Consider the following 15,215-nt stretch of genomic DNA (forward strand, 5'->3'; position numbering starts at 1 on the left):
AATTTGTCAAATACAATAAATGCTTGACTGAATACCACATTCCCAATACCACCACTTAGCAAGGCTGATTTGACTTCTCAGTATCTTAGGAGATACATGTTTGGGGGGGAGGAAAAGACAAATTAGAGAGCTTGGAATACTCCTGAATCCTTGTGTGTCACAGGAAAAAGTATGGTTAAGTCCAGGCTAACTTGAGCCACAGCTCACAAGACCACATTGGTCTATGTAAACACTCTCCAGAATTCAACTGGAGTAGCACTTATCTGATTGTGTGTTAATGCTGATGTAATAAGGTGTTACTGACTGTTTGCCTTAGTAGTTTCTACTTAAAAAGAAATGTGCAGTTATGTAAGATGAATGAGTCTAGAGCACTAATATGGAGCATGAGACTATGGTTAATAATTTAATTATTGTAACTCACTTATTCCACAGAGCACTGCATTTTTATTATAAGAATTTTATTGTCCATAGATTTCCACATTATACTTCCAGGCCCAACAATACCCTAGGAATTTTCTTGAATTTCCAGGGGGAATTTTGCACCACTTCTAAAATTTTCCCACCAAGGAAGGCCCTTTAAATCTGTTGCATTCAATAAGGCAACAGGATTATGTAAGTGGGGGATATGCTCTGAATGCAGACCTATCTTAAAGGCTTATATGAATTCTTTGCATTCCAATTAGTGTTAATGCATACCTTACTGAGATTCCATTTGTTGTTTCCACAGATTTCAGGAAACCTTACTGTGCCTTGGATTACAGGGTGTTCTAGAAAAAGAGCAGTAAGTAATCTTTCATTTAAAGCAGCAAATGGGTTTTCTCCTGTGTTGTTAGTAGGACTGCCACTGAGAAAACTGTCATGATATTTGTTAAGTTGGCAAAACTGAACCTCAATAAGGCAGCTTTATCTCAAAGGACATATTTGAAATCATATTTTTTATATGTACTACAAAGGTAACCTTAATAAAATGCAGTAATCAGTACACTGTATAAATTTTGAGCTGGTTTTTGTAGTTTTAAAAAGAATTCAGAGGTAATTAATAAAATATTTTACTTTTTCTACATCTAATTAGCCTAGATAATTTGATCATACAGTTCAATCATGATTAATATAAATACCTCAATCAACATTAAATAATTTACATTATTAGTGTTTTATGGCATTTAGCAGTGATGGGTAAGTAATTCTTTAACAATCTTATTTTGTTTTTATGCTATAACTGTTGTGATTTTTATAATGTTAATATAACAGAACCTAATTGAAATTGTGTTTTCTCAAGGAATCTCATTCAGTTGGTCTGTGTAGGACCCATAAATCTGCATTCTAACAAGTACCTCAGGAGATTTTGATGTAACTATTCATAGGAGGGGAAATTTTTAAAGGATTTTAATCATAAAATTAACATAAGTAGACTTTTAAAAAAATAATTCAAGTTACTATACATTAAATAGGTTTGGGGATAATAAAATTAAAGTTAGGACTGTAGTACTGGACAGGAATATATAGATCCCCTTTCCCCTTCATTTCCCCACAAAGTAGAACTATAAACAATACAAGTAACACAGGAGGCAACCAAAGGATAACTCTGAAAGATGGAAAGAAGACAACTGGTTAGGGACTCCAAGATTTGGAGGAATTGCAGGTTATTTTGTCCCCACATAACAGCAGATAACACAGGCCCATGCATGGACTTAATCGCTGGCAGACTCACTCACTCTGAACTCCAGTGCTAGGTGGGGCAGGAGCTCAAAAGGTGCTAGGGACATAAAGGGAGAAAGTGAATTTTCTGGCTACAGGGTGAGGGCTGGAGGAGCATCTTTCTCCTGGATGGAGGAGATGGCAGATGCCATCTATTTCTTTGTTGAGCCCGCGCCCTCCCTGTGTGCAGACTAAGGCAGACGCCATATCTTCATCTCCATCACACTGGCAACCACCTTTCATCAGCTCTGTCCTGTGATTCCCTAAGACCCTGCCCCAACTTTCAGGCACACCCAATCTGCTTCCAGTGGCTTTTCCATACAAACAACCTGTCTTAGCTTATACTACAGACTTTCCTAAAATCTCTCAAAGGTTCAAAAAACCCAAACAAGTAGCATCTGGCTTTGGTGTGTCCCGTATCTCTGCCTGAGCAGCCCCAAGTCCAGCACTAGTGACAGCCAGCCTCAGTTCAAGGCTTATCCTCTCCAGGTAACTTCAATCCTAGTTTGGCTAGCAGCCATCTGTGGATTGCCTTGTGGCTCACATGAGCTGGCTGTGGGCAGGGCACAGGCTGTGGCTAAACTTGGCCTGAGCAGGTCCCCTCCTAGGAGACTCCAGGTATGGTATGCCTGATGGCCAACTTTGGAACAAGCAGGAACAAAACCAGGACACATCCAAGGATGACACACGCAAAGGGCAGACTGGGCAGACACAAGCGCTCCACTGAAGCGAACCGTGCAATGTAGGGTCAGCACTTGCACCATAACACCTCTACTCTGGTCATGGCAAGTCTTCACAACCAATCAGCTCAAGGGTCAGTCCCTCCCATTGACATGCAAATGACAAACAGGGCTCGAGTACAATAGGAGGACACACACAACCTACACAAGGGACAAACATGCAGCACTCAGGTCAGGTGATCAAGGTGACTGTGCCACTGAGCCCCACAGCACACTTACTATCTAAGGCCCTCAACTAAGACCGGGAGGCATAGCAGCCCTGCCTAATACACAGAAACAAACACAGGGAAGCATCCAAAATGGGGAGACAAAGAAATATCTTCCAAATTAAAAAACAGAGCAAAGCTCCAGCAAAAGAACTAAACAAAAAGGAGAAAAGCAATATATAAGACACAGGGTTCCACACGTTGGTTATAAAGATACTCTAAAATCTCAGGGAGAACTTCAACAAAGAGACTGTAAACATAAAAATGGTGAGGGAAAAAAAAAAAAAAAACCAGTCAGAAAGAATACAATAACTTAAATGAATACATTAGAGGGAATCAACAATAGATTATATGAAGCAGAACATAGAATCAGCAATTTAGAAAATATGGTAGCAGAAAACGCCCAATTAGAATAGCAAAACGAAAAAAGAATACAAAAAAATGAGGACAGATTAATGATGCTCTGAGACAACAACGTATAATATTTGCATCAGAGGGGTATCAGGAGAAGAGCAAGAGCAAGAAATTGAAAACCTACTTTGAAGGAAAACACCTTAACATAATACAGGACATATATGACAAACACTCAGCTAAGATCGTAATTAACAGTGAAAAAATGAAGCCCTTCGCTCTACGTTCAGGAAGAAAACATGGCTGTCCCCTATCGCCACTGCTTTATGACATAGTACTGGAAGTCATAGCCAGAGCAATCAGGTAAGAGAAAGAAACGAAAGAAATCCAAATTGGGAATAAAGAAGTTACATTTTCACTTTTTGCAGATGACATGATGCTATATATAGAAAATCATAAAGACTCCAGAAAAAGCTATTAGAAACAATAAACAAATAAAGTTGCCAGCTACAAAATCATCACACAAAAATCCGTTGCATCCTATATACTAACAATCAAATCTCAAAAAAAGAAAAAAAAAATCCTTTTGCAATTGCAACAAAAAGAATAAAATACCTAGGAATAAACTTAACCAAGGATGTGAAAGATCTATATGCTGAAAACAATAAGACATTTTTAAAAGAAATTGAAGAAGACACAAAAAAATGGAAAGACATTCCATGTTAATGGATTGGAAGAATCACCATAGTTAAAATGGTCATATTACCCGCAATATACACATTTAATCTCCATCAAAATCTCAATGGCATTTTTAAAGAAATAGAACAAAAAAAATCATCAGATTTGTATGGAACCGCAAAAGACCCCGATAGCCAAAGCAATCCTAAGAAAAAAGAACAATGCTAGAGGTATCACACTCACAGACTTCTGCTTGTATTACAGGGCAACCATAAACAAAACAGCATGATATTGGCAGAAAAACAGACACATAGACCAATGGAATAGAATTGAGAACGCAGAAATAAAACCACATAAATATGGACAGATAATTTTTGACAAAGAAGCCAAAAACATACAATGGTGAAAACACAGACTTTTCAATAAATGGTGCTGGGATAACTGGAAAGCCACCTACAAAAGAATGAAATTAGACTGCTATCTGTCACTGTGTACCAAAATTAAATCAAAATGGATCAAGAACCTAAACATAGGACCTGAAACAATAAACTGTATAGAACAAAACTTAGGTACTGAACTTATAAACCTTGGGTTCAAAGAGCATTTTATGAATTTAACCCCAAAAGCAAGGAAAGTAAAAGCTAAAATAAATGAATGAGACTATATCAAACTGAAAAGCTTCTGCACAGCAAAAGAAACCATCGACAACACAAAGAGGCAGCCAACCAAATGGGAGAAGATTTCTACAAACAACACCTCAGATAAGGGGCTAATATCCAAAATATATAAGGAACTCCTACACCTCAACAACAACAAAAAAACAAACAATCCAATTTTTAAAAATGGGCAGAGGACCTGAATTCACATTTCTCCAAAGAGAACATACAGATGGCCAACAGACATATGAAAAAATGCTCGACATCATTAAACATCACAGAAATGCAAATAAAAACCACAATGAGATATCACCTCACACCAGTTAGAATGACTATCATCAACAAGACAAATAGTAACAAGTGTTGGAGAGGCGGTGGAGAAAAGGGAACCCTCATACTGTTGGAGGGAATACAGATTAATGTAGCCACTATGGAAGGCAGTATGGAGTTTCCTCAAAAAATTAAGAATAGATGAATGTGACGTCATGAAAATGGAGGTGTGAGGTGACCCTCTGGAAATGTCCCATGGAATTCAAACAAATTGAAAAACTATAACTCCACAAAGGACTCCCTGCACAGCAGACAGGCAAGACGAAGAGTCTCACTACTGAATTCACCTAAAGGTTGGCAAATTGCACGAGCAGGGGAGGAGGGAAAGGAAAAGTGCGGAGACAGAGCCGCGTAGGCACAGGACTCAGAGCTAGCTCAGTGCTCCAAGTTCGCTGCATCCTGGAACTACCGCAGCTGAGGGAGAGGGAAGAACTCAGACTGCTAGGGCTCCGTTTATGTCCCACAGGACTGAGGGAACACCATATAACACGGCTGAACCCAACGCTCATGGCAGAGACCTCGGAGCAAAGAATGAGGAAAGAAGGCTGTAAACAGTGGATTAAGCCCTCTCTGCCACAGAGAACGGAAGCCTTAGGCACTGAGACTAGCCGCCCCTTCCTACCCTCTCAGAGCTCGCCCCTCCCCCAACTGCCCAGGAATAGAAGTGGAACAGTAGCAGTGTCAGATCAAAAGAATAGAATATTTCCAGTTCTGAGAACTGTTGTCTGAAGACACAGATTCGCAGCCCAACTAGTTCTGGAAAAGGGAGGGAGCTGTTGAAGCAGGACCGGCTCTGGTAGTAGTCGCCTACATTGCTCTGGGCCAATTCTCACAACCCACCCAACCCCTGTCCCCACCTATCTGGGTAGATCCCTGCAGGAGTAAACAGAACTGCTGAAACACTCGGGCTGTGAATCTGCTGCAGGAAGAGCTTTGGGACTTCAAAAGCTCATCACAATCCCACAGGGAGGTGGTGCCCTATGACCCAGGCTAACTGTTAACAGAGGAGAAGCCCACCTTCCGGGGAAACCCCCATTGTGTAAGAAGCTGGAATAGTGCAGAAAAACATAACACTACAGTGCGGGAGAGAAAAAAAAGGCTGCAGTCAGACAGAAAATAAAGCATTCTACAAAGACATACTGGAAAACAAAACAAAGAACTCTTCCTATCAACCTGTTGAAGAACTCACCCCTGTAGATGTCTAGGAAGAGAAATAATAAATCACTAATTGCCATGAATAACCAAAGCAACAACACAGCTCAGAAAAAAAAAATGAAAAGTCTCCAGAAAACGAACTTAAAGATATGAAAACATGTGACTTAAATGACAGGGAATTCAAGATGGCAGTTCTGAAAAAGCTCAATGAGATGCAAGAAAAAACGGAAAGGCAGTTTAATGAATTCAGAAACACAATCAAAGAACAACACGAACATTTTACCAAGAGATTGAAATTTAAAAAAAGAACCAAATAGAATTTCTGGAGATTAAGAACTCAGTAGAAGAAATTAAGAATGAAATAGCCAGTTTAGGTAGTAGAGTTGACCAGATGGAGAAAAGAATCAGTGACATCGAAGATACAAACGTGGAAATGACATGGATGGAAGCAGAAAGCGATTCGAGACTTAAAGGAAATGAAAGAACTCTACAAGAACTTTCTGACTCCATCGGAAAAAGCAATATAAGAATAGTGGGCATACCAGAAGGAGAAGAAAGAGAAAAGGGAACAGAGAGTATACTCAAATAAATAGTCAATGAGAACTTCCCAAACTTGCTGAAAGAACTGGATCCTCGAATCCAAGAAGGAAATAGAATACCTAATTACCTGAACCCAAACAGGCCTTCTCCAAAGCACATTGTATTGAAGCTGTCAAAAATCAACGACAAAGAAAGAATCCTCAAGGCAGCCAGGAAAACGAAGATGGTAACATACAAAGGAAAGCCCATTAGATTATCATCAGATTTTTCAGCAGAAACTCTACAAGCCAGGAGGGAGTGGAACCAAATATTCAAACTATTAAAAAAGAGAAATTATGAGCCAAGAATAATATATCCAGCAAAGATATCCTTTAGATATGAAGGAGAAATAAAGACCTTTCCAGACATAAAGAAGCTGAGGGAATTTTCTAATAAACGACATGAACTACAAGAAATACTAAAGAAGGCTATTCGACCACCATCAAAAGGGACAATTTGTGGCAACCAAAACAGAAAAAAGGGGGAGAGTAAAGGCCTGAACCAGAATATGGGAATAGAGAAAGTAAGCATGCTGAAGAAAATGGAATAAAGATCAAACTTTCTTTTACATAAACTTAAGGGCAACCACTCAAAAAAAATTCAGCATATGTACTCTAATAAAAGAAGAAACAGAGGGAAACAACATGGGATACCACCACACAGAAATAATAGGCAACAACAAAAAAGCAAAGAAACCATGGAAACACAATCTTACCAGAAAACTAAAAATAGAATTATAGGAAATCCACACATATCAATAATCACCCTAAATGTAAATGGAGTGAACTCACCAATAAAAAGGCACAGAGTAGCAGATTGGATAAAAAAACTAAACCCAACTATATGCTGTCTCCAAGAGACACATCTCAGATACAAGGACAAGCACAGACTCAAAGTGAAAGGGTGGCAATTTCACTCCAAGGAAATGGTATCTAGAGAAAATCAGGTGTAGCCATAATGATATCAGACGAAACAGACTTCAGGGTGAAAAAGATAACAAGAGACAAAGATGGACATTTCATAATGGTAAAGGGGACTATACAACAAGAAGACATAACAGTCATCAATATTTGCCCCCAATCAGGGAGCAACGAAATATACCAAGCAACTACTAACACAACAAAAAGGAGAAATTGACCAAAACACAATTATATAGGGGGCCTAAATACATCATTGACAGCTATGGATAGATCATCCAAACAGAAAATAAATAACAAAATAGCAGCCCTAAATGACATGTTAGATGAAATGGACATAATTGACATTTATAGAGTACTTCATCCTAAAACAGCAGGCTCTACATTTTTCTCTAGGGTACACGGAACATTCTCAAGGATAGATCATATACTGGGACATAAAACTAACCTCAGCAAATTTAAGAAGATTGAAATCATACCAAGCATGTTCTCTGATTACAAGGCTTTAAAATTGGATATCAACTGCAAAAAGAAAGTAGGAAAAACCATAAATACATGGAGATTAAACAATGTGCTTTTAAAGCACGACTGGTCAAAGAAGAAATTAGAAGAGAGATCAAAAGATACATGGAAACAAATGACAATGAAAATACATCATACCAAAATTTTTGGGATGCAGTGAAAGCACTTTTAAGAGGGAAATTTATATCATTACAGGCCTACTCAAGAAACAAGAAAAATCCCAAATAAATAACTTTATATCACACCTTAAAGAACTAGAAAAAGTAGAACAAATGAAACCTAAGGTCAACACAGGAAAGGAAATAATAAAAATCAGAGCAGAACTAAATGAAATAGAGAAAAAAAAAGACAATAGAAAAAATTAATGTGAAAAGAGCTGGTTCTTTGAAAAGATTAACAAAATTGACAAACCCATGGTTGGGCTTACTAAGATAAAAAGAGAGAAGAAACAAATAAACAAAATCAGAAATGAAAACGAAGTTATCACGGATGCCACAGAAATACAAAGGATCATCCAAGAATACTAGGAAGGACTATATGCCACCAAATTTAATAACCTAGAAGAAATGGACAAGTTCTTAGAAACATGTAGCCCTCCTAGACTGAACCAGGAAGAATTAGAAAATCTAAACAGACCGATCACCATTAACGAAATTGAATCAGTCTTCCAAAACCTTCCCAAAAGCAAAAGTCCGGGACCAGATGGCTTCACTAGTGAATTCTACCAAACCTTCAAAGAGGATCTTATACCAATCCTGCTCAAACTCTTCCAAAAAAATGAAGAAGAAACAGTACTCCCTAACTTATTTTATGAGGCCAATATTGCCCTGATACCAAAACCTGGTAAGGACAACACAAAAAAAGAAAACTACAGACCAATATCTCTGATGAATACAGATGGAAAAACACTAAACAAAATTCTAACAAATCATATGCAACAATGCATTGAAAAGATTATTCATCACGACCAAGTGGGGTTCATTCCCGGAGCAAAAGGGTGGTTCAACATGCACAAATCCATCAATGTGATACATCACATAAACAAAATAAAGGACTAAAATCATATGATTATATCAATTGATTAAGAAAAAGCATTTGACAAGATACAACATCGATTTATGATTAAAACACTTAATAAAATAGATATAGAAGGAAAACACCTTCACATACTAAAGGCCATGTATGACAAACCCTCAGCTAATCTCATAATTAATGGTGAAAACAAGCCCTTTGTTCTACGTTCAGGAACACGACAAAGCTGTCCCCTATCACCTCTGCTTTACAACATGGTGTTGGAAGTCCTTGCCAGAGCAATCAGGCAAGAGAAAGAAATAAAAAGCATCCAAATTGGGAATGAAAAAGTTAAATTCTCACTCTTTGCAGAAGACATGATGCTACATGGAAAACCCTAAAGACTCCGCCATAAAGCTATTAGAAACAATTGACGAATACAGTAAAGTTGCCGGCTACAAAATCAACGTACAAAAGTCCATTGCATTCCTATATACTAACAATGAAATCACACAAAATGAAATACAAAAAAAAAATTCCTTTTGCAAGTGCTGCAAAAAGAATAAAATACCTACGAATAAACTTAACCAAGGATGTGAAAGACCTATATGCTGAAAACTACAAAACATTTTTAAAAGAAATTGAAGACACAAAGAAATGGAAACACTTTTCGTGCTCATAGATTCGAAGAATCAACATAGTTAAAATGGCCATATTACCCAACGTAATAAACAGATTTAATGCAACCCCCATCAAAATCCCAATGGTATTTTTTAAAGAAATAGAACAAAAAATCATCAGATTTGTTTGGAACCACAAAAGACCTCGAATAGCCAAAGCAATTTTAAGAAAAAAGAACAATGCTGGAGGTATCACACTCCCTGACTTTACCTTGTACTACAGGGCTACAATAATCAAAACAGCATGGTATTGGCACAAAAACAGACACATGGACCAATGGAATAGAATTGAGAACCCAGAAATGAAACCACATAAACATGGACAGATAATTTTTGACAAAGAAGCAAAAAACATACAATGGAGAAAAGACAGCCTCTTCAATAAATGGTGCTGGGAGAATTGGATAGCCACGTGCAAAAAAAATGAAACTGGACTGCTATCTGTCACCATGTACCAAAATTAATTCAAAATGGATCAAAGACTTAAGAATAAGACCTGACACAATAAACTGCATAGAAGAAAACATAGGTACTAAACTTATGGACCTTCGGTTTAAAGAGCATTTTATGAATTTGACTCCAAAGGCAATGGAAGTAAAAGCTAAAACAAACGAGTAGGACTATGTGAAACTTAAAAGCCTCTGCACAGCAAAAGAAACCATCGACAAAATAAAGAGGCAACCAACTTAATGGGAGAAGATTTTTGCAAACAATGCCTCCGATAAGGGGCTAATATCCAAAATATACAAGGAACTCATGAAACTCAACAGCAAAATAACAAATAGTCCAATTGAAAACTGGGCAGAGGACCTGAAAAGACATTGCTCCAAAGAGGACATACAAATGTCAAATAGACATATGAAAAAATGCTCAACATCACTAATCATCAGAGAAATGCAAATAAAAACCACAATGACATATCACCTCACCCCAGTCAGAATGGCTATCATCAACAAGACAAATAGTAACAAGTGTTGGAGAGGCTGTGGAGAAAAAGGAACCCTCATACACTGTTGGTGGGAATGCAGACTGGTGTAGCCTTTATGGAAGGCAGTGTGGAGGTTCCTCAAAAAATTATGAATAGAATTACCATATGACCTAGCAATCCCTCTCCTGGGTATCTACTCAAAAAATCTGAAAACATTTATACATAAAGACACTTGGGCTCCAATGTTCATTGCAGCTTTGTTTACGGTGGCCAAGACATGGAAACAACCAAAATGTCCTTCGATAGTTGAATGGATAAAGAAGTTTTGGTATATATACACAATGGAATACTATTTGACGGTAAGAAAAGATGATATAGGAACATTTGTGACAACATGGATGGATCTTGACAGTATGATGCTAAGTGAAATAAGTCAGACAGAAAAAGCAGAGAACCATATGATTTCACTGATGTGTGGTATATAAACCAAAAACAACAAAAGAACAAGACAAACTAATGAGAAACAAAAACTCATAGACACAAACAATAGTTTAGTGGTTACCATAGGGTAAGGGGTGGGAGGTGGTGGATGAGGGTAAGGGGGATCAAATATATGGTGATGGAAGGAGAACTGACTCTGTGTGGTGAACACACAGTGGGACTTATAGATGATGTAATACAGAATTTTACACGTGAAATCTATGTAATTTTACTGACGATTGTCACCCCAATAAATTAAAAAAAATTAAATCTTCTGATAGTAACATAAAAATAAATAAATAAATAAAAGAAAGTCCTAGCCAGAGTAATCAGGCAAGAGAAGAAAACTAAAAGGCATCCAAATTGGGAATTAAGAAATTATATTATCACTTTCTGCAGATGACTTGATTCATTATACAGAAAACCCTAAAGGTTTCACGAAAATAATTGTTAAAAACAATAAACAAATACAGTTAATTTCAGAATACAAAACGAATGCAGAAAAATTTATTGCATTCCTTAATACTAACAACGAAATTTCAGAAAAAGACATGAAAGAAAAAAAAAAAAACTCCTTTTGCAATTCAAATGAAAGGATAAAATACCTAACAACTTAACAAGGATGGGAAGGACCTATACACTGAAAACTATAACATGTTCTTAAAAGAAATTGAAGGAGACCCGAAGAAATGGAAAGATATTCCATGTTCATGGATTGGAAGAATCAATATAGTTAAAATAGCCATAATACCCAGAACAATATACAGATTTAATGCAATCCCTATGAAAATCCCATTGGCATTTTTTTCAGAAATAGAACAAAAAATTATCGTATTTGTATGAAATCACAAAAGTCCTGGAATAGCCAAAGGAATCCTAAGAAAAAAGAACAACACCGAAAGTATCACAATCCCTGATTTACATTTATTCTACAACGTGAAAATAATCAAAACAACCTGGTATTGGCAGAAAAACAGACACACAGACCTATGAAAAATAATTGAAAACCCAGAAATAAACGCACACACATACATAAGCAGATAATTTTTGACAAAGCAACCAAAATTATACAAAGAAAAGAAAGCATGTTCAATAAATGATGCTGGGAAAATTTGAAAGCCATGTGCCGAAAAATGAAACTGGACTGCTCTCTGTCACCATACACAAAAATTACCTCAAAATGGATCAAAGACCTAAACATAAGAACTGAAATAATAAGTTGCATTAAGAAAGCGTAGATACTAAACTCATGGACCTTGGGTTCAGAGTGGATTTTGTGAATTTGACCAATGAAGGCAAAGGAAGTAAGAGCAAAAATGAATGGGACGCAGTGACGTCATACGAATGGTGGCAGCTGGGTGCAATTTTTGAGTTCTCCTCCAGATCTTACCACAAACGGGACATCTATAACCAATCAAAGGACTCTGTGCTCATCACAGAGAACAGCTAAGAGACTCACGCAAGGATTACTTGAAGGTGGGCAAATTGGGCGAGCAGGGGAAGAGGGAAGGGAGCAGAGTGGAAATGTGGCCCGCATCTGCGGCTGTGAAAAGATGCCTGCATCTGGGGCGGTGGAAACGCGGTAGGCATCCGCAGCTGCAGAGACGCAGGGGATCCCAGGACGGAACAGAGAACACAAAAGCCAGGAGGTGGGCTCTTTCCCTGCATCCCACAGCTGATCTTTCCCGCCGAGGGGGCAGCATATCCAGCATTTGAGGCAATAAACTCAGCTAGGCCTAGGCCGGACAAAGGACACAAATTCCATACCTGGGCTCCTCCCCCTGCTCTTCCAATCCTACCCAGCCCTTCCAGAGACTTAAACTGGCCCCTGAACTGAGGAGTAGTATCAGATTACAGAGATGCCTTACTGCTCAGGCTCTGGGAAGACGGGCGTGCAGCTCTGACCCAGGGAAGAGGCTGGGAAAAGTGTGATTTTTGCTGGGCTAGGAGAGAAGAGAGTTCTCCACCCCCAGCCACCACCTTTTCTGGCCTGCAGGACGTGTGACACGGCTGGGCTGGGAGAGAAAAGACCCCTCCATCCCCAGACCCCACCCTTTCTTGCCTGCCTAGGGCAGGGCAATTACAACTGCGGAGGCTCTCCCAGGGAACAGCAGTAAGCGGCAGATACAGCTCTGGGTTTTCAGTGGCTCAAAAATCTCCCGCCCGCCAAACACACACACACACAAGACGTGCCCTAAGACTCAGGAGAACTGGTCACAGGGCTGGTGGTGCTACTTTCAGTGTGCATATGTGAAGGCAAGGGCAGAAAATGCACTGACTTTGTAGAAACTACCATCTAGATCCCTCAGCCTCACGCATCTAAATCTGCAGTCCCAATGTCACTCTGGGCACCAGGTGACAGGCTCTGCCTGCACAATACGCAGGGGACTCTTTGGTACAGCAGAGGACAACCTGGAGATTACTTGGTGGGCTTACGCCAAGACTGGTGCTGCTTTTTGTTTTGTTTTGTTTTGTCTTTATATCTTTGATGTCTTTGCCTGTGTTGACTGTGGGTTGTCAGTTGTTTTTATATGTGAATGCATTTGATTTTTGTTTTTGTTGTTGTTCTTGTTGTTGTGCTTGGTGATTTGCTTTGTTCTGAAATTGCCCTATACCAGGGCCCAGCTTCAGAGGCACAAGATTCAACATACCCAGAGGCCAACTCCAGACCAAACCAGAGTACTACTGGGTTTGACCTAAAAGTGACAAACACAGAGAGAATTCTCTACAGGCACAAGAGACCATAAAGGCCAAACCACATTTAAGTGGTCAACCCTCATGCAACAAAACACCCTACGGTGGGCAAAGCCAAGTCTCACAACTAGTCAGCCTAGGAGTTAATCCCACCTACTCACAAGCGAAAAGCAATTAAAGATCTTCCTTAACAGGACAATATACACAACACAAGAGTCACCTTTGGAGCACATGCAGAGGAGAAGAACGAAGTAGTGCAAGTCAAATATAAAGGACATATACTACATAAGATAACCCAGCAAGCACTAAGAACTCTAGGGGATCTACCTAATACATCGAAGCAAACACAGAGAGTCAGCCAAAATGTGGAAACAAAGAAACATGTCCCAAATAACAGAACAGAAGAAACCTCCAGGAATGGAACCAAATGAAACAGAGGTAACCAACCTATCAGAGACAGAGTTCAGAACACTGATGATAAGAATGTTTAAGGAGCATAGAGACGACATAAAGAAGGATAGAGAAATCATAATGAACAATCAGTTAGAACTAAAGAACTCAAAAACTGAAATAAAGAACTCACTTGAAGGAATTACCAACAGGTTAGATGAAGCAGAGGATCGAATCAGCGACTTAGAAGACAAGGTAGCAGAGATCACCCAAGCAGAACAACAGAAAGAAAAAAGAGTTAAAAACAATGAAGTTGGTTTAAGAGACCTCTGGGATAACATCAAGCGCAACAACATGCGCATCATAGGAATACCAGAATGTGAAGTGAGGAAGCAAGGGATTGAGAACATATTTGAAGAAATAATGTCCGAAAACTTCCCTAACCTGATGAAGGAAACCAACATACAAGCCCAGGAAGTGCACAGAGTTCCAACCAGGATAAACCCAAACAGGTCCACACCAAGAAACATTATAGTTAAAATGGCAAGCTGAAAGACAAAGAGAGAATCCTAAAAGCAGCAAGAGAAAGACAGAGGGTTACATATAAGGGAATTCCCATAAGACTATCAAATGACTTTTCTACAGAAATATTGAAGGCCAGGAGGGAGTGGCAGGAGATACTAAAGTGATGGAAAACAAAGGCCTACAACCTAGATTGCTTTATCCAGCAAGGCTATCATTTAAGGTTGATGGAAAGATAAAGAGCTTCCCAGAAAAGAATAAGCTAAAGGAATTTATTACCACCAAGCCAGCATTGCAAGGAATACTAAAAGGACTGCTGTAAATAGAAGATAGATGAAAACAATCTAACTGAAAATTTAAAAATGGCAATAACTATGTACCTATCAATAATCACTGCAAATGTAAATGAATTAAATGTTCCAATCAAGAGACATAGGGTGGCTCAGTGGATAAGAAAGCAAGACTCTTGTATACGCTGTATACAAGAGACTCACCTCAGATCAAAAGACACACACAGGCTGAAAGCGAAGGGTTGGAGTAAGATATTTCATGCAAATGGAAATGAGAAAAAATATGAAGTTGCAATACTTATATCTGACAAAATAGACTTTAATATGAAGAACATATCAAAAGACAAAGATGGGCACTATATAATAATAAAGGGATCGATCGGACGAG

The 15,215-nt window shown here is 38.6% G+C and overlaps 1 protein-coding gene across 1 annotated transcript in view; it reads left to right on the plus strand.

Annotated features, from left to right (window-relative positions):
- The window catches only part of HDX (highly divergent homeobox), a 208,495-nt gene that overhangs the window by 82,671 nt on the left and 110,609 nt on the right, over positions 1–15,215 (plus strand). The window contains exon 4 of the mRNA XM_033121807.1: positions 728–781. Coding sequence (XP_032977698.1) covers positions 728–781 — 54 coding nt within the window. The remainder of the gene's footprint in view (positions 1–727; positions 782–15,215) is intronic.

Source organism: Rhinolophus ferrumequinum, chromosome X, assembly GCF_004115265.2.
Source record: "Rhinolophus ferrumequinum isolate MPI-CBG mRhiFer1 chromosome X, mRhiFer1_v1.p, whole genome shotgun sequence".
In the NCBI taxonomy this organism is placed as follows: domain Eukaryota; kingdom Metazoa; phylum Chordata; class Mammalia; order Chiroptera; family Rhinolophidae; genus Rhinolophus; species Rhinolophus ferrumequinum.